At 50.5% G+C, this 25,813-nt stretch overlaps 3 protein-coding genes and 2 long non-coding RNA genes across 11 annotated transcripts in view; 3 read left to right on the top strand and 2 right to left on the bottom strand.

The window, feature by feature from the left end:
- The window catches only part of HOXA3 (homeobox A3), a 45,798-nt gene extending 33,125 nt beyond the window's left edge, over window positions 1–12,673 (top strand). For 3 of the 4 annotated variants that reach the window (XM_045564943.1, XM_045564942.1, XM_045564944.1), the window contains 2 exons: window positions 8,084–8,729; window positions 10,154–12,673. In XM_045564943.1, coding sequence (XP_045420899.1) covers window positions 8,204–8,729; window positions 10,154–10,962 — 1,335 coding nt within the window. In that variant the 5' untranslated portion in view covers window positions 8,084–8,203 and the 3' untranslated portion in view covers window positions 10,963–12,673. Of the gene's footprint in view, window positions 1–5,030; window positions 5,246–8,083; window positions 8,730–10,153 lie in introns of those variants that run through there. The other variant, XM_045564945.1, reaches the window with a different exon arrangement.
- Window positions 7,353–14,777, bottom strand: LOC123647478. 3 transcript variants are annotated; one of them, XR_006738246.1, is made up of 4 exons: window positions 14,743–14,777; window positions 13,321–13,448; window positions 10,957–12,420; window positions 7,353–7,745 (listed from the first exon to the last, which is right to left on the bottom strand). It is a non-coding gene; the product is annotated as an uncharacterized LOC123647478 (long non-coding RNA). The 3 variants fall into 3 exon arrangements; XR_006738245.1 differs by lacking the exon at window positions 14,743–14,777 and having other exon boundaries at window positions 10,957–12,477; window positions 13,321–13,605; XR_006738244.1 differs by lacking the exon at window positions 14,743–14,777 and having other exon boundaries at window positions 13,321–13,605.
- Window positions 14,778–15,612: 835 nt separating this feature from the next.
- HOXA2 (homeobox A2) lies at window positions 15,613–18,505 on the top strand. The gene is made up of 2 exons (XM_045564466.1): window positions 15,613–16,745; window positions 17,392–18,505. The coding sequence occupies exons 1-2, from the start codon at window positions 16,358–16,360 to the stop codon at window positions 18,129–18,131; spliced, it is 1,128 nt and encodes a 375-aa protein (XP_045420422.1). The 5' UTR covers window positions 15,613–16,357; the 3' UTR covers window positions 18,132–18,505.
- Window positions 18,506–18,933: 428 nt separating this feature from the next.
- Window positions 18,934–22,771, bottom strand: LOC123647184. Its single transcript, XR_006738154.1, has 2 exons — window positions 22,476–22,771; window positions 18,934–19,081 (listed from the first exon to the last, which is right to left on the bottom strand). It is a non-coding gene; the product is annotated as an uncharacterized LOC123647184 (long non-coding RNA).
- A 95-nt stretch (window positions 22,772–22,866) lies between these two features.
- Window positions 22,867–25,565, top strand: HOXA1 (homeobox A1). 2 transcript variants are annotated; one of them, XM_045564465.1, is made up of 3 exons: window positions 22,910–23,305; window positions 23,509–23,603; window positions 24,078–24,156. In XM_045564465.1, the coding sequence occupies exons 1-2, from the start codon at window positions 22,952–22,954 to the stop codon at window positions 23,566–23,568; spliced, it is 414 nt and encodes a 137-aa protein (XP_045420421.1). In that variant the 5' UTR covers window positions 22,910–22,951; the 3' UTR covers window positions 23,569–23,603; window positions 24,078–24,156. The 2 variants fall into 2 exon arrangements, with proteins under 2 accessions (XP_045420419.1, XP_045420421.1); XM_045564463.1 differs by having other exon boundaries at window positions 22,867–23,603; window positions 24,078–25,565.
- The last annotated feature ends 248 nt before the right edge of the window (window positions 25,566–25,813 follow it).

Below are 25,813 nucleotides of genomic sequence, written 5' to 3'. Positions count from 1 at the left end.
TTTGTAAAACCCTTACTTAACCATTCTATGGCCAAGCACATCTTTTCTAGCAGGCTCCCATTGAACAAAACCAGCTGGACTTAGAGGAGATGTCTTAACCTTTTGTCAGGTAACTATGGGTCTTTTTGGTTTCTCCAGTGGCTGTGGTGTATGGTGTGGGTGTTAGCAAACTCCATACAATGGCAGGCCTGAGGAAGTCACTGACCAGGGCAGTCAGTTCTGGGCCTGGTCCTTGCCTTTTGATATGCTGGCCTGTGGGCCATAGGAGACTGGGGTGCTTGGGTATGCTGGATTCAGCTTGTTTGTGGGCAGGAGGCCATAAGGAAAGTTAAGTGGATTCTAAGAATATAGATAGCATTGCTGTTCCCTTGTGTTTGGAGTATGTGTAAAGAAATATAAGTGGAGATAAACGGTCTTATATGGCTTGCATGCAGGGGTGGCCCCCAGCATCCTACTGCTTAGGCAAAATTCTTACAGACTGCTGGTCAAGGATCCTCCCCTCCCCTCCCCCAAAGCTAAATGTTCTGCTTGGAAACCTAGTTCCTTCAGTGATTCCCTATTTCAAATAAAAGGATTTAAGTTGACGTATGACCACGTGAACACATAATACGGTGCATTATTGTGGCATTTGGAGCGGAGACCCAGGCAGGCTTCTCCTGTGATTACGTTTTCTAGATTCTCTACAGAGCCAGAGCTTTCCCCCTCCACCCCCACGCACCCACCTCCTCCTTCTCCTTCTCCGGAGAGTGCTCTCTGAGCGGGTTGCAGTTTTCAGCACTCATGGAGCGGTTCTGGGCGAGCTAGAGCTAACCGATGGGACTCAAGGCCACACCAGGAGGATGGAATTTATTTTAAGGTATTTCCGCTGATTGTTCATATCTAGAGTGAGTTACGGCTGTGAGAGACAAAGGTCAGGGGAGGAGACCCTGGCTCATGGACAGGACCCTCAGACTCTCTCTTCCTTTGTTTCTCTTTCAGAATCGAAACCATTTGAAAGATTTCCAATAGTGCCTCAGACTCTTAGTTTAATTCCCTGGAAAGTGTTGGGGGAATAAAGGAAGGGACACTTGGAGGCTACTAGGTGGGCCCCGATGGCCTCCGGTGCAAGGGTGGCTTTGTCCACTGCAGTGGGGCAGGGCTGGAGTCTCAGGAGCTGAGCCTCAGGCAGAGAGAGGGTCCTGAAGCCTGGGGGCTGCACTGAAGCTCCCAAGGCGAGATCGCCTGAAGGGGATGGGCGCTGGGTTGGTGGTGTTATTTTACCGGGGATGGAGAATTAGAGCTGACCTGGGCAGTCTGAGCAGCTGGAAGAGGGAAATCAATGAGGGAAATGTATAGATGTGCTGCCATTTTATTGATGATGCTTCCAGACACTTTGTTCAGTGCTGGGTTGCAGAGCATGCTTTCCTATAAACCGAACCCAAGGAGCCAGACCCAGGGATCCAGACTTGACTGAAGGGCTGGTGCTGGACCAGAGTGCCCAGCCATTATTTCCCAAGCACCCTCTGCCTCAGGAGGGATAGAGAAAGACTGTTTAGATCTAGGAGAGCCTTGGAGTGGGGGTGAGCATGCTGTATGCCCAAGCTCACTTATTCTAACATTCAGAAGATGGAGAAAGGAGGGGGCCAAGCCGAGGTTGCATTTGGGTTTCACTAGTGTGCTTAGTCTGGACACTCCCTGTATGTCCACAGCAGGCTTGGAGAGTTTGAGAACCAGCCGGTGCACCCTGGGTGGGAGAGAAGTCCGGACCGGACACAGAGTCCTCAGGAAACAGAGATAGACATCTCTCCAGCTTTACAGTCCCAGAAACCATGCTGTATCCAGGATGGAGGCAGATGAAAGTTAAACTGTATGCTTCCAAATTACTGGGAAAGCCCAAGCTAATTGGGCTTTGGGGACCCCACACTCCAGGGAAGGGTAAAAAACTCCCTGGAAAGGGGAAGGAAACTCCATTTTTTGCTGCTCCTTGGAGCAGGAAAAGGGATGCCTGCAAGGAGTCAGAAATCGGATTTGCCCATTTGACTTTTTTTAAAACTCTTACTTCTTTCTGTACTTCAAAATAAAATAAAATAAAATAAAATCAGGCTTCCCTTACTTGAGTGGGATTTACTTTCCCAGAAGGAAAGGGCCCGTCTGCCCTCCCCCATGCTGGCCTCGGCAGTAACCATGTTTAACTGAGGCCCTTTCAAGTGCTCTAAAACACCCTTTGGAAATAAAATGTAAGCTTTAATTGCTGTTCAATTACTTGTCAGCATTTCATATGATTTATGACCCAGTTCTGGCGCATTTTTGACCCAGTTAAAGACTCATAAATAATATAGTTTCGCTAGAAAGAATGAGAGAGGGAATAGAGGTTTGTTAGAGGCATCTTTTTATTGTCGCTTCATTGCCAACAAGCTGAATAAATATCTAGCGATGAACTCTCAAGCTGGTTCTGTATAAAATCATGAACAGTGAGAAGGAGCAAGAAACCAATAGCCACATTTATAGAGCTTGGACTGGTTTTTCCTCCAAGGAAAGAGGTAAAGCCACTCCATTACAGCTAATCTATTAGTCATCAAAAAAGGCTGGTTCCCTTCTACTCTCAAAATGCCAGCCTCATCCTCACAGGCAAGTATAATTCCTCAATAAATTTTCCTCCCCATTTTGGGATTTTGATGCCTCTTCCTGCCCACAATTATTCCTCACCTTCCTCCCTGGCTGCACAGCCTTGGAGCTGGAGGCCCCCTCAGACGTGTTCAGGGGGACACCCCCTTGAATGGTGGAAAGGCGCCACAGGCACCTTTGCTGCTCCAAGTATTCTTCTAGTGTTGAAAAAATGTTTTCTTCTAGTCCCCTTGGATGAGAGATCGGGAACCAAGGATTTGGGGGAATTGGGGGAGCCGAAGGGTCCTCTCAGTACTGCAAAGCTCGGTCGTTTTGGCGGAGCCGGGTGAACTGCGGAGGGATTTGCCTAGAAAGGGCGCAGCAGCAGCAGCGGGTAATTTCTGGAGGTGGAAATTAACAAGCGGTATTTTCTCTTAAGAAAAAAAAAAACAGTAACAAACCTAAAACAAAAACCTTCCACCAGGATAAATTATTGTTTTAAAATCATCTCGCCTGCGCTTGCTGCAAAGCGAGTCCTTTGGATTTCAGCAGAGAGGCATGACGCCAGGCACCGGCAATCTGAGAGCCAGGACTCCAGATCCTAGTCTTGAGGTTGGAGCCCCTTTCTGTCTGCTAAGGCCCTCAGCCCAGAAGCCACCTTGTCGAGGGTTGATAGAGGCCCTGGCCCGAGCTGAGCTCCCGCCCCAGATCTGCCTTGGTTCCAGGTCCAGTCCTCGCGCTTTGCCCGGCGTGTGGTCTTGGTGCCAGTGGAAAGGTATGCATTCGGGGCGCCCCGGCCCCCTTGGGCCAGACCGTCCCCTCCCTGGCAGGTTCTCACGGAGAGCTGGCCTCTCCAGCAGCTGGCTTAGCTGAGAAGGCGGCGAGAGTAGCGTCAGCAGTTTGGAGGAGAAAGTGCGGGTTGATTATTGACCCGCGCCTTCTTTCTTTAAATGCCACAACCGACCGGGTAAGTTTGAAGAGAAAATGCCGCGGAGCGCAGATTTTTGCGGCCGGCTCTCACCTCCTACGCGGCCCTGGCTCCCCCTTTCAAGTTGCTCCGCCGCAATATGCCATAAGGAGCAAGTGTTTGCTGTTTTGTGCTCTGTTTACAGCTTTGGGGCGCCGAGTCATAAATCTTGCCCAGCCATAAATGACAAAAACCATTGGTATGCATGAGGCCACCCTGGCTCGGAGTGCTTTTTGATTTCTCCCTTTTCCCCTGGCTTTGTTTTTGCTCTAAGGTGACACTTTGGCTCCCTGACAGTTTAAACATACTACTTATATTTTTAACACCTTCCTTTGAGAAGGTCCCGCCATTGACGCCTAGGAATTGCACGAAATCTCCATTTCTCTCTTTTTGCCACACTCATACCCTTGCAGAGTTTGCTTCTGAACCTGGGCGGCTGAGGGAGGCTTTGGGAGGGAAACCATCCTCTTTTAAAGTTGTAGCACTATTACCAGGCAAATTCGGGCGTTTCCTTTGCTCAGCTCAGTGTTCCTCCATCCCACTAATTAAGAAAAAAATATATATGTATGTATTTCATGGATGTCGATTTCTCTTGGGGTGAGAGCTTTATCTGTTTTCCCTGTGGCTGGGCTGCGTGACTGTACTGTGTGTGAAATGGGCACAGGATCGCTGGAGAGCCGAGTTTCTAGACACCCTTGTGTGTACCTGATCCCGGACCGTTCTATTTCACTGCTGGGACAAATGTACATCTCCCGCAGGACTCTTCCCTCCTGGCTGCCAGGATTTCAGCAGTTTCTGCCGAAAAATGTAACCAAAGACAGCCCAGTTGGCTCTTGGGGAGGTCTCTGGAGAAAAGCCTTATCCAAGTCTCCCCAAAGATTGGCTTTCGAGTGCCGGGATTGAGGTTGGCAGGTGAGGTAAACTGCCCAAAGTCTGGGGTACTCAACTTCTTCTGTTTCTCTTTCCCCTCGCCCCACAATTGGAAGTGTCCAGGGCAGATACGTGGTTTCTCAAAAGGATTCCTAAGAAATAGAGGCCCGGCAAGAGATCCCCTTTGTGAGAGCCTTTTGTCCTCATTAGCATAATTTTCCTGGACTTTAGTGACGCCTAGGAGCGAAGAGAGGGAGGACATCGGGGGTGGGGGGAGGCTACCCTCCTCCCGCCGCCGAGGAGCTCCCCCCACCTCGGGTCCCTCCCCTCGTTTCAGTCCCATCCCCCACGCCGGCCCGCGCTTCCCCAGCAGCCTTGGTCTCCCCTCCCTGCCCCAGCACCCCCCCACTCACCCTCCCCCAGAGCTGCTCTGCGTGTAATATTCATAAGAAACATACCCAAGTCGGTGCCACTAGCCCAGGCAGAGCCCGGTGCCGTGCTAGCGCTTATCTCCGGGCCGCGGCTGCTGCCCTCGGGAAGGGCAGGGGGCGGGGGTGTGGGGGAGGGGAGGGTGGGTGGGGTGGGTGGGAGGGGGGGTCCAAGCCACCCCAGTCCGCCCTGGGCGAGCTGTGCCGGAGCAGCGAGGCGGCCACGCTCTGCGCGGCGGTGTCCGGGCCTCGGGGTCTCCTGCCTGACTGGCGTCTCGGCTGATGCTGAGGGTCGGTGCCCATCCCGCGCCGAGGGGACCCGGCCGGGCCGCGGAGCCGGGCCGGGGGCCGGAGCCCGTGCCCGAGCCTGCGCTCGCGCCGCTCGTCAGAAGTTAAGGTAAGCAGGGCCACAACCGGCCGCTCTCAGCGCTGAATGGCGGAGTTTACGTCTCGGTGATTTATGGCTGCAGACTTAAATCTCGGTTCAAGAAGAGTTCACAAGCCGGAGCTTCCTTCTCGGCAGTGACTGATACCCTTACACTTAGAGTTCAGGCCGCTTTCCCATCCCCGCCCCCACCTCTTCCATCTCCTCTAGCCCAGCTTCAACTTTTCTTGGTTGGGGGGCAGGGGAAGGGGACGCGGGGACTCTTACCCCAAGTTCCCGGTCAAATTTGGGGTGAGGGCAGGCGGAGGAAGAGGAGGGAATGGAAAAAGTGCTGGAGATCTGAAAGAAGGAGGTTGAATTTGGGCATATCTTCCAGAGAGACAATGGGGGCTTGCTTCCTGCACTCAATTTAGCTTCCTCAACTCTCTTTCAGCTCTTGCACCTGGGGGTTATTGTCCAGAAACAGATCTTTGTGGAGGAATCTCCCCGTATCCTCTGCCCTTGCTTGGGGGTACAAAGTTTCCTGGCTGGCAAATCGCCAACTTCTTTACTAGGTTGCAAACTTTGGGGGCTAGGTTGGAGGGGGGGCGTGAGTTCCAAGGTGGTGGTCTGCCAACCTCAAACAATAGGAAAGGCTTTGGTGGGCTCTCAGAGTTGAATTCGTATTTTAAGTTTATGGGACTGTTGTATACTCTTTCATTTTCAAAGATATTTTTATTATTTTATAAGACAACGCACAGCTTGATGAAAAGGCTTAAGCAAGCAGCTGGCTGGTGTAGACTGTGATAATGGATTAGCAAGTCACTAGAAATATTGCATGTTCAAAATCAACTTAATTTTGTTTTATCTAATATCTTGCTGTTCAGGTGTCTAGAGTAATTTTCTTAACCTGACGTTTTATTTTACACAAACCTGGTATCTGAAAAATTTATAATGGCAGACATTAACACTGCCAAATGTAATAGGAACTATTTTCAGTGAAAGAAAAGGAAACTGAGACATGAAATTGCTAGTCAGTTTTAAATGTTATTTTATACTTTATTTGCTTTCTATCATGGTATCTGTAGCTTCTTATCTATTTCCAAAAGAGAAACAATACTCCAGGGCTCATAATAATGCACAAAAACTCAAGATAAGGGATGCTGTGATTTTTAATTGAGGGTCTCAAAAATTAATTGTCTGTTTTCCAGATGTTAGTCAGATTGTTGGTTTAATAATGAAATCTAAAGGAAACCATTATTAAAGATGAAATTATTTGTAATCATCCACTGGTAGATACAATACATTATCTTTTTTTTTAGTTAACAAAGTATCTGATATTCCTTGAAAACTTGAATAACTCTGGCACTCAGTGCACATAGTTGGGACATGAAATGTAAACCATTTTCTTCATGAATCTGTTATTATAATTATCTTCAGTGGCCAGAGGAACTAACATAAGAGAGAGAGAGAATATATGAAACTTACAGGGAACTTTTCTGTGCTGAGAACCAGAGGTTGACCATGCAAAGGTTGAAAACAAAAAGAAAACATAAAATTCACTTCTGCAAACTGATTTCTAAATAAAAGAGAGCTGAGATGGTTTTCAATTGCTTTTTAGATTTTCAGTGTTATCCTTTATTTGGTGTTTCTGAAGCAGGTAAATAGGCCAAGTAACAAATAATCAACAACAACAACAGCACACAAAGATCAGGGAACTCCAGCAGGATTTTATGGCTTATGCTTCCATCCCTCGTCCCTAGTCCGGAGCCAAATGACCCCCATACATCAAATTACATAGCAGTTTCTAAGACAGAACCTATTATCGTTAAGTTGGAAGGAGAGTTCAAGCCGTGGTCATGGAGATGAACGCTGGTTTTTCAGGTTCCTGGTGGGTTGTTTTTTTCTCTAATCCATCATGTTTTAACAGGTAGAATTTGATAGTTGCCCTGAATAACAGCACCTCAGAAGGTCCAAGGCAAGAGGGTCTGAGAACCTTGTGTAACTAGGGGAAAAGGGGGGGCTTGCTGGAAAGTGCGTGAGAAATAGGAAAGGAGTAAAGGAGTAAAGAACTGTCCAGAATTTGAGTTGTGACTTGCTGGATGGGGTGTTGTTGGTCCCTCCCTCTACACACACACACACACACACACACACACAAATGTGTTCCACCCAGAGTTTTTTTCTCCCCACCTCCTTGGCCACAAGGGGCTCATTTGGAGGAGATGGGTCATATTCCTGAACAAGGGTGGATTAAGTGCCTAACAACCTCAGCTTCTGAAATCCAGCATGGTCAGATAGGGCAATTGTCTGAATTTTTTTGTGCAAACTTCGCTCTTGGGGGCAGGAAAGTCCAAGAAGGGGCTAGGTGGGAAGTCACCCCGTTCTTCTGGGAAATAGGAGTCTTAAAGTGGAGACAAAACTGACGACCCAAGCACCCCTTTGCCTCCTTGCCCCTTACCAAGATCCTCAGAAGGAGGCTCTCCGGAGGAGGCCAAAGAGCGGAGAGGAAGGGACACCCCAACTTTCTTCTTCCCTGGAAAAGAAAGATCCCAACCTTGTTGCTTTCTGGCCTGTCAGGCCTTTCTCCTTTTGGACTCCTGGCTCCCAAGACTCAGCTTCCAGCCCTCGCTCATTCTCCTTCTCTCTCCCCGGAAAATCCCCCCAACTCCAGACGCAAGTTAAGCAAATATTTGTAGCTGCCAGTAAATTCCAGCGGCTTTTTATAGCGCAGCTCCCTGCGCCCGGGGCCAAGTCGTGCTGCTAAATATTGCTGACCACTTTTTCTTTTATGGCTTTCATGTCACTTAGCTATTGAGAGTAAGATGGATTTGCGCGGAGCCCTCACGGCGCTACGCTTCTCACTCCCCCCAGGTCTGCGCGGGGCGGCCATTGGCGGCGGAGCGTCACGTGACCGCGGGGGCGTGCCAATGTGCGCCCTCACGGGTGTCAAGCCCCTGTCAGAGTGTGCGATCAAGATCGTGAAACAACGCGATGCAAAAAGCGACCTACTACGACAGCTCGGCGATCTACGGTGGCTACCCCTACCAGGCAGCCAACGGGTTCCCTTATAATGCCAGTCAGCAGCCGTACCCGGCGTCCGCCGCTCTCGGCGCCGACGGCGAGTACCACCGACCCGCCTGCTCACTCCAGTCGTCCGCCAGCGCTGGGGGCCACCCTAAGGCGCACGAGCTGAGTGAAGCGTGCCTGCGCACCCTTAGCGGCCCGCCTAGCCAGCCCCCAGGCCTGGGCGAGACGCCCCTGCCCCCGCCGCCGCCCCAGGCCGCGCCCCCTGCACCACAGCCGCCGCAGCCCCCGCCGCAGCCCCCGGCACCCACCCCTGCCGCGCCCCCTCCCCCCTCTTCTGTCTCCCCACCTCAGAATGCCAGCAGCAACCCCGCCCCCGCCAGCGCGGCCAAGAGCCCCCTGCTCAACTCGCCCACCGTGGCCAAACAAATCTTCCCCTGGATGAAAGAGTCTCGGCAAAACACAAAGCAGAAAACCAGCAGCTCCAGCTCAGGTAAAGGAGTGCCTTCTGGAGGAGGGTTCTCTGGCCTGGTTCCCAGCCCCCAAGCTGCTTTGCTGCCACATCCAGCACAGTCTGGGAGCGCTGGAACATTTCCAGGAAGTCACTGCTTCTTACCGCCCCTCCCTCAAGAAAAAAGGTTTCCAAAGTCTTTGCAACTTACAGAGGTGGTAGACTTTTGTGGACTGGGAAACCCCAGAGACCTAATGGGAGTCTCTCTGGACCTTTGCAAGGGCAAGTGGGACTTAATGCAGTTGGAACCCCTTCTTGTTCCACTCTTGGAATTAGGACTCTAGACAGAATCAACCTGAGCTCCACTGTCTTTCTTTTTAGCACAGCTCCTCTATTCTAATGAAATAGTGACATCTTCCCCATACTGAAATGTGGCAGAATAAAAGTAGGTCTAATCACCCTTCAAAACAAAGTCAACGGTTTACCTATAATCAGAGCCAATTTTTTGCTCCAGCAGATGGAGTGGCTGCCTTACCTCTGGGAAGACCCTGCTCAGACTTAGTACAATGAAAACAGCCAGAGATCTCCTGGGAGAGGGGATGAGGACTTGTCATCCTAATGGGAACCACATGGGCCTCCTGGAACAGGACTCTAATGGAGGAAAGGCCCCAGGCTTTGGGCTTCCTAGCATTCTGGTTACCTTTGCCCCCGCATTCTCCAGTTGCCAGTGCTCTGCTCTGGGCCTGAGCATCTTGGACCTCCAAAGCCAGGATTTGGGAGGCCAGGGCAGCCAGGAGGGCACAAGATTAGTGGGCAGAAGCTGGGAGCTTAGGAAGGCTGCTTGATGACATAAAGAACCCTAATGACTAAGATCCAGTGTGAGGGGCCTAGGTCTCCCACCAGAAACGAATACCTTCGGTGGGATCTCTTTCTTGGGCCAAAGAAGGCCTTTCAGTTTGGGATTTCTACTCTACCCATCTCCTGTGGGTAGATAGAAATAAGTTGAAGCTACTGCCTAATCATTCAGTTAGACAGTGAGGGAGGGAAAAAGGGTTTTGAGTGTGGACCCAAAGTGTCCCACATTTTAGTTATTGTGAAGGGAATAAAGATGGTGAGACCTGCCCACTGGGAGCTTGTTGTCTGCTAGACCCACAAGATCAGTATATGAGTCAGAAAGTTAATAGCTCCACAAAGGAAATACAGACCAGAAGAGTTCTGCTTTTCTGTGCTATCCCCGTGGAGAAGCCTATGATTTGGTCCTTGGCGGAATGAGGGACTAGTTACCTGAGCTGTTTCCCCCACCAGGAGAGAGGATAGCACCTAGTTCCTACTTCTCTCTGGGCGAGGACAGAAGGAGGGCTGGCTCTTTGGGGCCTGGAAGAAGTAGGGGCCAGTTTGGGTCAGGGGCTGGGCGGGGCCGCGGGCAGTCCTTGACGCCGCTCTTCCTCTCACCTATGTCCTCGCAGGCGAGAGCTGCGCTGGCGACAAGAGCCCGCCTGGGCAGGCTTCATCCAAGCGTGCGCGCACGGCCTACACGAGCGCGCAGCTGGTGGAGCTGGAGAAGGAGTTCCACTTCAACCGCTATCTGTGCCGGCCGCGCCGGGTGGAGATGGCCAACCTGCTGAACCTCACCGAGCGCCAGATCAAGATCTGGTTCCAGAATCGCCGCATGAAGTACAAAAAGGATCAGAAGGGCAAGGGCATGCTAACGTCGTCAGGGGGCCAGTCCCCAAGTCGCAGTCCCGTGCCCCCCGGCGCAGGCGGCTATCTGAACTCTATGCATTCGCTGGTCAACAGCGTCCCATATGAGCCCCAGTCGCCCCCGCCCTTCTCCAAGCCCCCCCAGGGCGCCTACGGGCTGCCCCCTGCCTCCTACCCGGCGCCCCTGCCCAGCTGCGCGCCCCCGCCACCGCCACAGAAGCGCTACAACACAGCGGCGGGGGCCGGTGCAGGGGGCACCCCTGACTATGATCCACACGCTCATGGCCTGCAGGGCAACAGCAGCTATGGGACCCCACACTTACAGGGAAGCCCCGTCTTCGTGGGGGGCAGCTATGTGGAACCCATGAGCAACTCTGGGCCTGCCCTCTTTGGCCTAACTCACCTCCCCCACGCTGCCTCCGGCGCCATGGACTACGCGAGCGCTGGGCCGCTGGGAAGCGGCCACCACCATGGGCCAGGGCCAGGGGAGCCGCACCCCACCTACACGGACCTTACCGCCCACCATCCTTCTCAGGGAAGAATTCAGGAAGCGCCCAAGCTCACCCACCTGTGATGGTGGGCTCGGGGCTATGCGCCAGGAGAGTCTCCCCCCCCCACCCCTTCTTCTTTGGTTGCTTTTTTTTTTTTTTTAAGGTTCTTCCTGCCCTTCCGTTTTCTCTCTCCTCTCTCTGCTCCCCCCCACTCACTCCCTTTCCCGTCGCTGCGCCCCCCCCACTTTGGTAACGCGTTTTTATAGTTTATGTGACGTAGCAATCTTGGTTGCTGGAATGGCTGTCAGTATCAGTAGCGATATTTATCTCTTCCCGCCCCTAGCTTGGCCGCTGGCCCTGCACCCTTTACCTTCTCCACTCTTTGATCAGAAACAGGGTATATGAACAAATTTTCTAGTCGAATTTTCAATGTGAATTTGTTCGTACATTATGGCTCCCGAGGGGAAGCGATTACTTTTTTTTTTAATTTTTAGTTTTTTTAAATTGCACTTCTTGTAAAGAGCGAGAAAAAAAATCAAAGGCGCTTTGAAACAGGGGCTCCCTGTGCAAGGATGATTAAGTGTACGTCTTTCCGTGTGTGTATGCTGGTGAACAGTCAGATTTATTTATATTTTTTGCAAGCATTGAATAATCTAAGTTTTAAATATTATTTATCCCCATCCGTTTGTATTTATATTAAAGAAATTCTGTACCCTGATTGTTCAGAAGGGTTCTTGGGCCTTTTGTTCAATGGTGTGTTGGCGTACATAGAAAATTTTTTTATTTGAAAGGGAAATATAATTCCTGTATAAAAACGGTAATGATGCAATAAAACCAGAGAGGATCCAGCTTTTGAAAACAGTGGTTTAGGTTTGTAACATCCGGCAAAAATGAAAAAACAGTCTGTAAGCGCGAAAAATGCTAGATTTGTTTTGAGAGTTCTACAATCCTTGCTGCTCACATTCTGAGAAACAAAACAAAAAATAAAGTTTTTATTCTGAATAATATCTGTGTTTAGAAGGGGATCTTTGGCCCAAGTCGAGGGTCTGCGTGGAATTTAGGCAGAGGCGAGCTGGCGGAGCAGGCTGTGCGCGGCAGCCCACCAGCTCCGGGTCCGGCGTTGGGGCCTGGCAAGGCGGCTCGCCTGGAAGCTCGAATTCTCCGGACGGCGGCTGGGGTCCCGGCGGCAGCTCTGGTAACGTCTTGCCGCGGGCCCGCTGGGCTGCCTGGTTCCCAGCTGCTGCGGAGGCAGGCCGAGGGCTCAGGGGCTGCCCAGCGCTGTAGGCCGAAGAAACAAAGGCAGCCAGGCCCGAGGCGCAGCGGGGAGCTCACAGGTGCTGGGCAGCCCGGCGGGGAAAAAACGCAGGCGGTCTTCTCTTCCACGTTCTTCCTCCGGTCGAAGTGGACCAGCCAACGCCTTAACCCGGACAGGGCTACATCCGCGGGGAGGATGCTGAGTGCTTTCCAGTAGCAAACGGACTTCTGGTCTCCTCAGGGGAGGCTTCGCAGTCCAGTATCGCGCCAGGAGGAAAGAATGGCTCCTAAGGTCCGTACGCGGAGAGAAGCAGTTTGAACCGGACTGAGGGTCACTCAGGTCTCTAGCAAAAGGAGGACTGTGAACCCTTCCCTGTGCTGCCTGAATCCCAGCATCAGCTTCCTCCTGAATTTAGTATTTGGCATTCTCTGGATTTACTTCCTCTCCTTCTGCCCTCCCTGCTTTCTTTTTATGACCCCAGGGGGAGGGGGAGAGAGCAAGGAGATTGGTATTTTTCTAATAAAAATGCAGTTTTATAAGTACTTCTTTCATTTGATGCTACAGGAGCTAAATATTACATTATCACCCCTGGATTTAAGATAGGGCTGCCTACTGACCGGCTGGTAGAGGCAAAGGCAGGCACAGTAAAGGAAAATATTTTCATTTTAAGATGGAAGAATTGCTCGGAGAAAGAATCAAACTCAGAAAATGCAAACCTCAAACCTGTATCACCATCATCACCCGAATCAGAGATGGAAGTGAGGAACTGCCTTCATCTGGGGATCGGGAGCATCTGACGTGAGAAATAAACCTCATTCTCCCTGGATTGTATCTTTCGGAGGCAGAAGTGAAAAATGTCGCCATTTTGTTTGCAATTCAAAATATCCATCATCACGGCCTCTATCTTCCCCCTGAGAAGCTCCCTCAGATGATCCCTAGAAGCAGGAATTGAAGCCATATCTGGGTACCTACTGGGTTCTCACGAACTGCTTTTAGGGAACCTCCTCACGTTTTAAGAAAAAGGATGCAAAGCCAGGCGCTCTGGAGAGCTGAGTGTTTCTCTCACACCCAGAAGTGCTTTCCTCACATTTGTATATAATATTCTTTCTTTGTAAAGATTTTGGACTATGGAAAATGTGGATTTGTTCCCCCTACCCCAACCTCCCTTCTGAAATATGGCGCGCACCTCATAAATGCAGAGGCTGGACAACCAGTCTTTGTGAGGACTGGAGCTTCCGCCTTTTGGTTGTTCATGCTGAGCAGATACAGGAGTCTTCTTTTAAGTAATCATTTTAAAGAAGAGTATAACATTACCTGGGAAAATAAGGAACAGTGGGGTGGGGTGGTAGGGAGGAGGAGAGAGAGAAAAAAAGAGAGAGAGATCCACCTAAGGATGAAAATCTTTCAGGAATACCACTATTGAAACCCATTTCTGAAATCTACTCTTTAGCTCAGGGAAGAATGGTTTGGAGGCTTCCTCCTTCCCTCAGGGCAGAGATTTTTAAATGAGATTCTAATATGATTTCCCAGATCTTGCCAGCCAAGACATTCATTTTGGCTTTCAAAGAAAAAATATCGATCTCACCCCCAGCTTCCTAGATATTAAAAAGAAATCCTTATTAAAATACCTCCTGAGTTAAAGTAATAGATTTGGGGAAGATTTTAGTGTTGAGTGGTCAAAGCAAAGCGTTTTCTTCCAGATGGCATTTGAATTAAGGCGGCTGAGGCGGGCAGAAAGCTCTCACCCACGCAGCCCCTGACAAAGCCTCAGAGATATGGGGGCAGCGCTGTTCGCTCTCTGCAACACCCTCCCTTTAGCCCCTCAATATTTTCTGGTAAAAACAATGCCAAAAGCTGCCACCCCAGAGTCCACACAGCACCTTTCCTAAAAGCAGCCCTATAACCCTTTCCACTGACAAAAAATATTTTTTAAAAGCCTAGTTTTCCTTGTTTACTTGCGTTTCCTGCTCTCTTCTTTGCTCGGCCACATTTGATCTTGGAAAGAGCTCGAAGCTGAAATGTGTTCTTAAGGGCCAGAAGCTGTCAAGGCTTTTGGTGAGCAAGATTGATCGCACCCAGACTTCCTTCAGAGCTTTGTTTGGAATAAAAGCAAGAAAACTGAAAAACCTCACATTTTCCAAAATAGCATCCCTATCTGTAAGGCAATGTTCTGGGCTAGTTATCAATGTAGGCCACTTTATATCTAATTTCCAACCCCAAACCCTCTTTGATGCCGGCCTCAGAGATGGAGTCAGCCTTTCTTGTTTTCTACATAGATTTTTCTCCCCTGCCAACCTCTCTCTCTCTGGCCATCAGAATGATTTATTTTCCTGCCACTGATGCCTGCCGGCCTGGAGGAGTCTGATCACTTGGTCCATTTCAAAGGAAGCAAAAGCGAATCACCATCCTCAGGGTTTGGGGGGCAAAAGAGGTACCTTATGATCTATCTTTCTCAGCCTCCTCCCCTCTTTCTGGCTTGGTGGATTTTTAAAAAGTTATTGCTTGGTACCTAAAAGTGTTATCTTTTGAACCCTCCAGCACCATCCAAGATGCACTCAGTCTCAAGTCTCCGAATTGGAAAAAAGAGAGAATGAAGGAGAATGAGAACCTTTATAATTCCTCCTTGTGTCGCCTCCTCTCCCCTGCAGTGCTATTTCCCGCAACAAAATCTGGGTGCAAACATTCCTGCTGCTCAAGGATCGGGAAGGTGTGGGAGGCAATTCGGGCTGCCAGGGAGCACTTGCTGCTTGCTGTATCTGAACCAACCAGCCCCCAACCAGAGCGACAAGGACAAGGAGAAGAAGGGTAGAGGAGGGAGAGAGAGAGAGAGAGAGAGAGAGAGAGAGAGAGAGAGAGAGAGAGAGAGAGAGACACGGAAGCGTCTTCTTCCCTGCTGGTAACTTCCAACAGACTTCCTGGAACACGGATATACTCACCGCACCCGAGCCCAACGGGTATGAAACCCAGAATGCCAGGAGCCGCACTCGCCCGCTCGGGGCGGCATTTCTTTGGCTGGCCGCCGCCCTGGCTACGGGGATTTGGACACATGGACCTGGGGTTGCTGTCTCTCTTGGCTCATGCATCTATCTTTCTCGAGCCACTCCTGAGAAGTTGATGGCGCAGGAAGGTCGGGAAGCTTCCAGAGCCTCCACCCGTTTTCCGCTTCCCGCCGGAGGCAGATGCAAAGCTGCCCGGGAATAGACCGCTAACAATGGGCCGGGGGCGCAGACTCCAGGCTGGACATTAGGAGGGGGGTGAGGGGCTGTGGGGAGAAGGAGAGGCGGACAGAAGGGAGAGAGGGAGGGGGAAAGGGGAGAAGAGGAAAAAGAAAGACAGAAAAGGAAAACAGAGAGAGAGAGAGAGAGAGAGAGAGATCAGTTCTGAGATCCAGGAAGTTTTTTAGAAAAAGTGAAGGAGAAAAAGGGAAAGAAAAGGGAAATGCCCCCCAAATCTTTCTTCTCTTCTCTCTCCATCTCTCCATCTCTCCCTCCTCTCATCTCCTCTCTCCCTCTGCTCCTTCCTCCTGCCTTAACAGAACTTATGTGGCTGGGATGCGGGGCCCTCGGGTGTCAAAACTTTGAAGATTAATGGATTACTTTGTTAATGACTGCAGGCGTCAGACTGAGGTGCTTAAATGATTTGTGAGGTGCGAGGCGTCTTCCCGACAGTCCCAAACAATGCGCGGAGTGTGCGGGGGAGGCAGAGGGCAGCCGCCGGACTGGCAGCAGGGCTCACGCTCGCACACACTCACATACACTCCCAACACACCAGATCCTTGCTGATCAGGAGGTGGGCAGGCACCCTCGCCCCCACACACTCCAGGGCATCCCCACCCACACCCACTATATGTATTTTTGCCATGAAAAAAAAGTGTAAATAAAGCCTCGCTGGCCCCCAATGAGGCGTTCCTTCCCGACTTTTTTGGATCAATCAAACAGACAGTGGCTTCTTTTGATTAAAGCCCAAATTGTCATTGGGCAGAAGCAATCATGTGACAGCCAATTCGGTCCAATTTCAACCTTGTCTCCATGAATTCAATAGTTTAATAGTAGCGCGGTCCCCATACGGCTGTAATCAGTGAATTAGAAAAAAAACACCCCAGCAGCGATCTTCTATGATAGATTTTTTTTTCCACCGCACTCGCCTTTTTCCTGGGTCTTGCCCCCCCAAAGCCCCTCCAAAAGAGGGAACTTTTTCTCCGAGGGGGCTCCAAGGAGAAGGCCATGAATTACGAATTTGAGCGAGAGATTGGTTTTATCAATAGCCAGCCGTCGCTCGCTGAGTGCCTGACATCTTTTCCCCCTGTCGCTGATACATTTCAAAGTTCATCAATCAAGACCTCGACGCTTTCACACTCGACACTGATTCCTCCTCCTTTTGAGCAGACCATTCCCAGCCTGAACCCGGGCAGTCACCCTCGCCACGGCGCTGGCGGCCGCCCCAAGCCAAGCCCCGCGGGCAGCCGCGGCAGCCCGGTGCCCGCCGGCGCCCTGCAGCCACCGGAGTACCCCTGGATGAAGGAGAAGAAGGCGGCCAAGAAAACCGCGCTGCCGCCGGCTGCTGCCACCGCAGCCACCGCCACCACTGGCCCTGCTTGCCTCAGCCACAAAGGTCAGTCCAAAGACTTGGCCCCAGGTCCCCAGGACCCTGTTCCCTCTCTGGGCTGCCCTGAGAGCGGTGGTTGGGGGAGGGGAGCGTGGGTTGGGAGAGAAGGGGGAGAGGGAGAGATGCTTGGTTGCCTTTTCCCTGCCCCTGTGGGCTCAGGAGTGGGTTTGATGGAGAGGAAAGGGGATCCTGTGCTCCACAATGAGATATATATTTTTAAGAAGGGGGGGGGGTGAAACTTTCCCTAACTTGTGTAATGTGGGATGATTTATTTGAGTTGGAACTGACCTCCTCTTGTCTAGTTGTCCTAGAGTTTGGCTTTTTGACAGTAATGAAGAGTGATAGATCGCTCTTGCTCAGCTAAGCAGCTGATGCATTAATTATAAATTGTGTTGTGGCTAATATAAAGTTTGCTCCCGGATGAAGAGGTTGGGGGGAGCTAAAGGCATGAATCTGATAGAGGTGGAGGAGATGGGGTCTCCCCAGGCTGGGCTCCCAGGGAAGGCAGCACAATAGCTCTACTGCATCCAGGGGCGGCCATTTTGTTGCAGTTGATCTTTTCTGCTATATTTATTCTCCAGTGGAATAACCCCGCTCGGACCCCACCACCTCCAACTGTGCGTGTGTCTCTTGTTGGTTTCCCTTTCCGCAGAATCCCTGGAAATCGCCGATGGCAGCGGCGGGGGATCGCGGCGCCTGAGAACTGCTTACACCAACACGCAGCTTTTAGAGCTGGAAAAAGAATTTCATTTCAACAAGTACCTTTGCAGACCTCGAAGGGTGGAGATTGCAGCGCTGCTGGATTTGACTGAGAGACAAGTGAAAGTGTGGTTTCAGAACCGGAGGATGAAGCACAAGAGGCAGACCCAGTGCAAGGAGAACCAAAACAGCGAAGGGAAATTTAAAAGCCTCGAGGACTCCGAGAAAGTAGAGGAGGACGAGGAAGAGAAGTCACTCTTTGAGCAAGCCCTTAGCGTCTCCGGGGCCCTTCTGGAGAGGGAAGGTTACACTTTTCAGCAAAATGCCCTCTCTCAGCAGCAGGCTCCCAACGGACACAATGGCGACTCCCAAAGTTTCCCAGTTTCGCCTTTAACCAGCAATGAGAAAAATCTGAAACATTTTCAGCACCAGTCACCCACTGTTCCTAACTGCTTGTCAACAATGGGCCAGAACTGTGGAGCTGGCCTAAACAATGACAGTCCCGAGGCCCTCGAGGTCCCCTCTTTGCAGGACTTTAACGTTTTCTCCACAGATTCCTGCCTGCAGCTTTCAGATGCAGTCTCGCCCAGTTTGCCCGGTTCCCTCGACAGTCCCGTAGATATTTCAGCTGACAGCTTTGACTTTTTTACAGACACACTCACCACAATCGACTTGCAGCATCTGAATTACTAAAAACATTAAAGCAAAACAAAGCATCACAAAACAAAAACCCCCTTGACCAGGTGGTTTTGCCTTCTTTTATTCCGAGAGTTGATTTTTACTTTATTTTCTTCCTGACCTACCCCCTCTCTCCTTAAAACGTTGAGGATTTTGTTTAGTGATTCCCCTGACCGGGTTTCAGAGCCATCTCTTACAGATTATTTGGGAGTTTCAGTTTTTTAAACTTAATCCAAGAACCCTCTATGTGATTTCCTGAGAGCAATATATGAGGCCTGCAAGAAAGTGATCATATAATTGTATCTTCACTTTCTTTTTATTTTTGTATTACACTAGGATGCATTGTCATGCGTATTTTTGGTAGAATAAATTCTCCTTTGCTATAAGTAGCTTTCTTATTTTTCTCTCCCTCTTTCTCAAGGCTCTTAACGGTTTCTTTTTTTTCTTTTAGTCTAACTTGGTAAATAAAATTCTGGTCAAATTTATCTTCTTTTTCAATTTTAGTATATTTATTAAGGCGGCATGTTCAAAGTCTTCAATAGACAGAAAAAAAAAAGCCAGAAAATGGCTAGGGCTTCTGACAAGTGTTTTTGTTTTGTTTTGTTTTTTTTTTTTGAAAGGAATGGATTTGGTTTTCAGTGTACAGGTTCAAGCCATAGATGAAAACTGGTAATAGAAACAAGATTGGGCAGCCTAAGATTTGGGTCAAGCCCAAGCTCTTGAAAGTAGAGAAATAAAGTGCCTACAGAAACCCCCATCTTCAGGAATGAGAAACATGGAGTTTCTTTAACAAGCTACCAGTGTCCAGATCAATAACTAAGTTATCAACAACTCATTTATTTATACACTTTTATACACATTTGTTTCAAACATCTACATTTCAACCCCCTTCCCCACAAATCCCTGCACATTCTCAGTGTGGATGATTAATCTCCCAGCTGTTGATGGGTTCAGGCAAAACAGACCTAAAAGATAGAGAAAAACAAAAATAATAAAAAAAACAATGGTTACTAGGCTGGAAAATGCACTTCAGGAAAGGTTCTTTCCAATCCTCTGGTTCAGTCATTCTAGGATTCTTTTTTCAGGGTCAGAAAAATCAATATTTCATTCTTAAATCTGTTTACATTGCTAATAATGGATCATTAAAGCTTTGTCAGGTTAGCAAGTTGAAATTTTAAATGGAGTGTTTCTGCACCCCATGTTATAAATTAACCCAGTTTCTAGAGAGAGAAAGAGTAAAAGCACTTTAAATGAAATATCAATAAAATGTGATCTAGGGTGTGTTACTGGGTTGTTCTGTTTTTTCCCCCTTTCTTATGTCTCCCCATATTTATTTTTTCCTCTCTGAGCTCTGTTCTGATCGCTACTTACCGTGAGAAAACGAAGCATGTAAGCAACATGTGTGTGGGGCGGGTTGATTTAAGAAGCCAGCTCTTAACAGCAAAGGCTTGGAAGTTACAATGAAATTGTAATCTTTCTTGTTTGTTCCCTATCTTCCCTCACTCCTTCACCAGCTAAATCCCAGCAGCGGCTGAAGGGTGTGGGGACCGCTGTTGGTTTCCGGCCACAGGCTCAGCGCCGAGGAGGGCGTCTGGGCCCGGCCAGGGCTGCGCCGCTCCTGGATGCGATTCGTCCTACGCTCATAAATCAAACGCTTTCTATGAATGAGAATGTCATCAAAGAGATCAATTGCAGGAACACATGCACAAATAAAAATCCTCTTACGTATTTGCCGGGGATCCCCGTCCGAAAGCATTAAGTTAGAAGGCGTTTAGTCATAATTCATTTTTATTGCTCTTTTAAAACAACAGCTTGGCTGAGCCGCGAATGCCATGAACAGCTCCGGGCCTCGGTGGCGTTTTGTTTCCTCCTCGTTCCTTTTCTTTCTAGTAGAAGAGCCCTCAAAGAGGCGCTTTGAGCCAAGCAAGCCGCTTGCAGATGATCATTTTAATCGTGACCAAGCTCGCCTTTCACCCCCTCTGGCCAGAGTGTTTAAAGAGACTAGCTCGAGTCCTGGAGCCCAGGCCTACTTGCCCAGAGGACCAAGGGTCTCCTACATCGCGGAACGGCCCCCAGGATTTCTTGGGGGGAGCGTGGGGTGGAGAAGGAACCAAGCTACGGAAGCCTAAGGGCTAGAGGCCAGGGGAGGCTGCCTTTGTGAGCGGCTCCCGGAGAGCTGCGCTCTGGGCGGCCAGCCCAGGCGGAGCCGGCTCGGCTGCGAGCGCCTGGCCTGCAGCAGCCGGGAGCAGTGCGCGGAGGCGGGACAGTCGCTATCTTGTATGTTTGCGGTCCTGTGTGTGAGTGCAAGCTTATGATGCAAAGAAAAACACCCCACCCCGGCTGCCCCCGAAAAGAGGCTAGGAGAGAGAAAGAGAGGTGGAGGGAGAGGAGCTGGGAGGCCGGGAACTAGCAGCGGAGAGATAGCTGCTACGGCCTGGGGCGGCTTTGTGGCAGGCGTCGGGCAGCCGAGGGGGTAGCGCAAACTCTGGCAGAGGAGGCCAACAAAGGTACAGGAATGAAGCAAAGGGGCGGGGGGGCGGAGGGTGGAAAATGTACCCAGTGGCTTCGGCCTGGAGAGAGGATCGCTTGCACTGCCAGCACAGTCCCTCTCACATCCTGCCTCCTCCCCCACAGGAGCCCCTTCTCTCCCCGACGCTGGCGGCCTGGCGCTCCCAAGGAAGCCGCCTCCAGGAGGGCTGCCTTGCCTTTTCCCTTTTCCAGGGTGAGGATTCCCAGGAGCTGAATTTGGGGGAGGAGGGACCTTTCCTGCCCGTGCTCCTTCGTAATGATGCTTTGGGATGAGTCAAAGGTCACAGAGAAATACCATTCCAAAAGGAAATGTTTGGGGAAAATGTTTGATTGCCACTGAGGGAGTCCAAAGTCAAAGGTCTGCATAGGTTTTCCCTCTTGAGGGGACAGGTTTGAGGGGAACTTTTGCATGTAGACAATAGAACACAGACGCCTGAAGCCATACGACTAACATTTGAAATGTGCCTGCCTCCAGTAAAACTTCCTTTTTCTAACAGGGGAGGGAAGGCTGGAGAGGAGTGGGAACCCTAAACCCACATACAATCCTCACTATAAACTTCATCTATGTGATTCCAGTGTTGTACACATGGTTGGAGTAAAATTTATATAGCATTGGCTGCAAAGTTTCTTGGATGATCTCTGGATTTCTCCTACCTAGGACTGCATCAATTCTTGGTATCTGTTCGGCCTTTTCTCTCTACAAGCCCAGGGTTGACATGAAACCTAACAGTAAACGGCAATTAACGACCCCATCAGCATCAGGTAGAAAGAGGGTGATGGAGAACAGGACCCCTGGCCTGGGGTGACGCTCAGACTTGCACATGTTTCTCTGGGGACTTAAAGGTTCACACAAGCAACTAACTACACAGCCAGTTGCAAAGAGGAGGAGGTATCGTTGGGGAAGAGGAAAGTGTCCTGTCCACCATTAGCCATCTGTCCACTTCCTCCCCACCTGCCAGTCCCCACCCCCCACTCCAGACATGCAGTAGGATTGGGGGTGGTGGCAGGAGGAGGCTCTCCCATTCCTAATATCTCCCTCCAGAAAAAGAGAAACGTGAGCGGGTAATTCAGTGCACTTTGTTGGAGCTGTGGTCCGGCCCTTTGAGGCCCATGCGGGAGCGCGCAGGCTCCAGGGGTTTGGGGAGCCGGCAGATGGCCTGCAGCTCACAGTTCGGCCCCCACGCTGGCCACGTCTGCTAGCGTCATCTCTCTCCCCCGCCTCCTACCCCTCAAAATCCAGCGGCAGAGTAGCTGTAGATCCCCGAGGACCCCCGGTGCAAAGCTGAGCGGGGGGAGGGAGTGGAGTGGGGGGAAGGGGCGGAGAGCTAGAGGAGAGGGAGGGCGGAGAAGAGCCCAGCCACCACCGGCGTTTTCCGGCGAGCTCTGTTTCTGGGCCCTTCCGCCACCGGGGGTCGAATTACAGAAGCTCCTCATTGCCATGCTAATAGTGAGCAGGGATTGTGGGGAGAGGGCTTAAGAGACCCACCATGGAAGAGGGAAGTTTCATTTCTTGCCCTCTTCTCCTCCACGCCCACCCGGGTTCCTCCCAACCAGCCCTTTGCGCACTTCCTTCTCCATTCCTAGCTTGCAGAGCCGGTGGCCCAGCCTCGCCCTCCGCCATCGTTCTCTGTGCTCCTCAGAGCCTTACGGCCTCACAGCATGGCCTCACAACAGTGGAAGCGCCCTGGGAACCTGGGGCGCAGCGTCGGCCGGATTCCCACCCTTCCTGATCGGCGCGCCCCAGCCTCGGCCGGTGTCCTTGGACACCCAGCGAGCTCTGGCCCGTTGATTCCCGCCCCGAGAAAGCCAGGAGCCCTCTTCCCTTCTCACCTCTTGCCAGTTCATCTTTCTGTGCATGGTGGGGAGAGGGTCAGGGGCGGGAGATGCCTCTCAGCCCCCACCTCCCGGAGCTGGGGGGAGGGTGGAGCGGAGTCGGGCGCGCGCAGAAGGCGGCTTCTGCTCTCCTTCGCCCCAGCACTCCGAATCTGCCGTTGCAGCCGCAGCAGCTGCTGCCGCCGCCGCAGCTGCCTGGGGGGGCGACTGCGCGTCACCTAGACTGAGGAGCGCCGGGGATTTAAATGCCACTGAAACGGTGATCCATCACCGCCGAAGCCGGCAAACTTTCGCAAGAGGCTCAGCCATTGGCTGGCAAAGTCACGTGCCCCTCCCCTAGCGCCCTCCGCCCTCTCGCCCCCCCTCTTGCGCACTGTACATTCATATCATTTTTCTTCTCCGGCCCCATGGAGGAAGTGAGAAAGTTGGCACGGTCACCCAGGGCTTCGCAGGACCCGGTCACTCAGTGACAGATGGACAATGCAAGAATGAGCTCCTTCCTGGAATTCCCCATCCTCAGCAGTGGCGACTCCGGGACCTGCTCCGCGAGAGCCTATCCGTCCGACCATGGGATTACAACTTTCCAGTCGTGCGCGGTCAGTGCCAACAGCTGCGGCGGCGACGACCGCTTCCTAGTGGGCAGGGGGATGCAGATCAACTCGCCCCACCACCACCACCACCACCACCCTCACCATACCCAGCCGGCCACCTACCAGACTTCCGGGAACCTGGGGGTGTCCTACTCCCACTCGAGTTGTGGCCCAAGCTATGGCGCGCAGAACTTTGGTGCGCCTTATAGCTCCTATGCGTTAAATCAGGAAACAGACGTAAGTGGTGGGTACCCCCCATGCGCTCCTGCTGTTTACACTGGAAACCTCTCATCTCCCATGGTCCAGCATCACCACCACCACCAGGGTTATGCTGGGGGCGCGGTGGGCTCGCCCCAGTACATTCACCACTCATATGGACAAGAGCATCAGAGCCTGGCCCTGGCCACGTATAATAACTCCTTGTCCCCTCTCCATGCCAGCCACCAAGAAGCCTGTCGCTCCCCTGCGTCCGAGACATCTTCTTCAGCGCAGACCTTTGACTGGATGAAAGTCAAAAGAAACCCTCCCAAAACAGGTCAGTCCTGCCGGCCGGTGGATGCTCCTTGATGAATCTGGAAGGAGCTGGTATACTTAGCTTTTAAGGAAAATTAATAATGATTTTTTAAAAAAGGTTCTTGCTTCCGACTAGTGTTGTAGGTCGTGGGGAGAGTGCCAAGGTGTCCTGGGGCAAAGGAGCCTTAGGGGCTGGTGTGTTTTCAAAGGATTTTAGATGTCCGGGAAGTAGGAAGTGGTTGTAGGGGTGATGGTGGTGGTGGTGGTAGTGTTCTGTTAATATCTCCAGGCTCCATTAATCACTGGTCTGGTCACGCTAATGGTTGACTTCAGGTTAACACTTTACACCTCATCACTCACCCTCCCCAACCCGGTTTGTGTTGAGATGTTCTTGATCTCTCCTTTACCTAAATGTTGTTCTGAAGCGTGTAGGGGATCTCATATCAATTTTTAATTTTTTTACCTTTTCATCTCATCGCTTCCTACCCTGCACTAGGGAAAGTTGGAGACTACGGTTACGTGGGTCAACCCAACGCTGTGCGCACCAACTTCACTACCAAGCAGCTCACGGAGCTGGAGAAGGAGTTCCACTTTAACAAGTACCTGACGCGCGCTCGCAGGGTGGAGATCGCTGCATCCTTGCAGCTCAACGAGACCCAGGTGAAGATCTGGTTCCAGAACCGCCGAATGAAGCAGAAGAAACGCGAGAAGGAGGGGCTTTTGCCCATCTCTCCCGCCACCCCGCCGGGAAGCGACGATAAGGCCGAAGAATCCTCAGAGAAGTCCAGCTCATCGCCCTGCGTTCCTTCCCCGGGGTCTTCTACCTCAGACACTCTAACTACCTCCCACTGAGGCCGCCCCAGCCCCGGAATTCCCAGTCCAGGCTTCTTGGGCTCGGACTTCTTACCCAAAGCACATTCTTAGCGTATCTTTCCTTCATTTAGTCTCTTTCTTCCTTTCTGATCCTATCTGCGGAGCTCCTGGTCAGGATAATGTGTTTCCAGAGTATTCTGGACCAGAGACTTGGTGAGGGGTTGGCTTCTTAATCCAGATTGGGTGCCAGCATCAATTTTCTGGGGGGCCTTAACATCCCTCCCACTTTTAGGAAATTTTCACAGAACCTACTGTTCCTTTCAGATGTCCTTTGGAAAATAGTTCCCTTTGCCAGCAGAAACATGCCAGAGGGAAGCCTCTCATCTTTTATCTAACTGTATATTTACAGTTCACCCCTACCTTGCCCTTAAAAGTAGCATTTAGAGAAAAGAGAAAGTCCAGGAGCTCATGAAGAAGAGATGTACTATGTGTTTACCCAATTAATTCATCCCTTAATTTAATGCAATTTCATGTGTATGAGTTTGCTGGTTGTAAATACTTTGTCCTGAGAGATTTATCTTTATACAGATTTTCTAGAAATGTTTAGATTAGGTAACTGAAACAGGGTTGGCAAACTCTCAAAACTGGTACAATTTTATACGTGATTATAGGTGAAAGAATAAATTCCCTCATTTAAACCCAATCAGATGCCTCAGAGGGTAGCCTCAATACGTTCTTTCAGTTACTTAAGACCTGCAAAGCACAAGGTTCAGAAACCTGGTTTCCTGTGCTTAGTCTCTCCCCATCCTTACCCCTTTCTTCTGAGGCCACCTTCCATTTAAAATTTGTGCTGGATTATTCTAAATGTAAAGGTATTATTTAAACCAACTTTTTCCTTCAACAATTATCTTAGCTGGATATGATGTATTTTCAGCTCATTTGTTAATGTGATGGCACAATGAATGTATATTTTGTGTGATTCGTGAATAGTCTTTTGCATGTCGCACAATGTTTTAATGTCCCTGAAGTACTACACTGAGTTCTATCAGTTGTCCTTTGTGAGCCTATGATATTCCCCATTTCCTGTACAATCATGAGCAGCTCTGAGATCCTGGAGTAATGTGATCCAGAGCAGAGTTTACGGGTCTTAGGATGTCTGTAATAAATATATTCAAGTTTCAAGTGTGCTTAAGCATCCGTGTATTTGGCTGGTCTATAATTTGTTAATTCCTGCAAAGTTGGCTCATTCCATGTGGGGAAAAGGAGAAGGGCACTGTGTATTTTCAAAGAGGTGGGCCTTTTCTTGAATAAAAGTGAATGTTTTCTATTATCATGTAGCTGAAGTTTCCCCCACGAATGTAATTTTACCTAACCAATGTCTATTTAATACGTTGATTCTACTTAAAATAACAGCTCCTC

The sequence above is a fragment of the Lemur catta genome, chromosome 11, assembly GCF_020740605.2.
Source record: "Lemur catta isolate mLemCat1 chromosome 11, mLemCat1.pri, whole genome shotgun sequence".
In the NCBI taxonomy this organism is placed as follows: domain Eukaryota; kingdom Metazoa; phylum Chordata; class Mammalia; order Primates; family Lemuridae; genus Lemur; species Lemur catta.
Note: the sequence above shows the minus strand (reverse complement) of the source record. Positions and strands in the feature narration are given on the sequence as shown.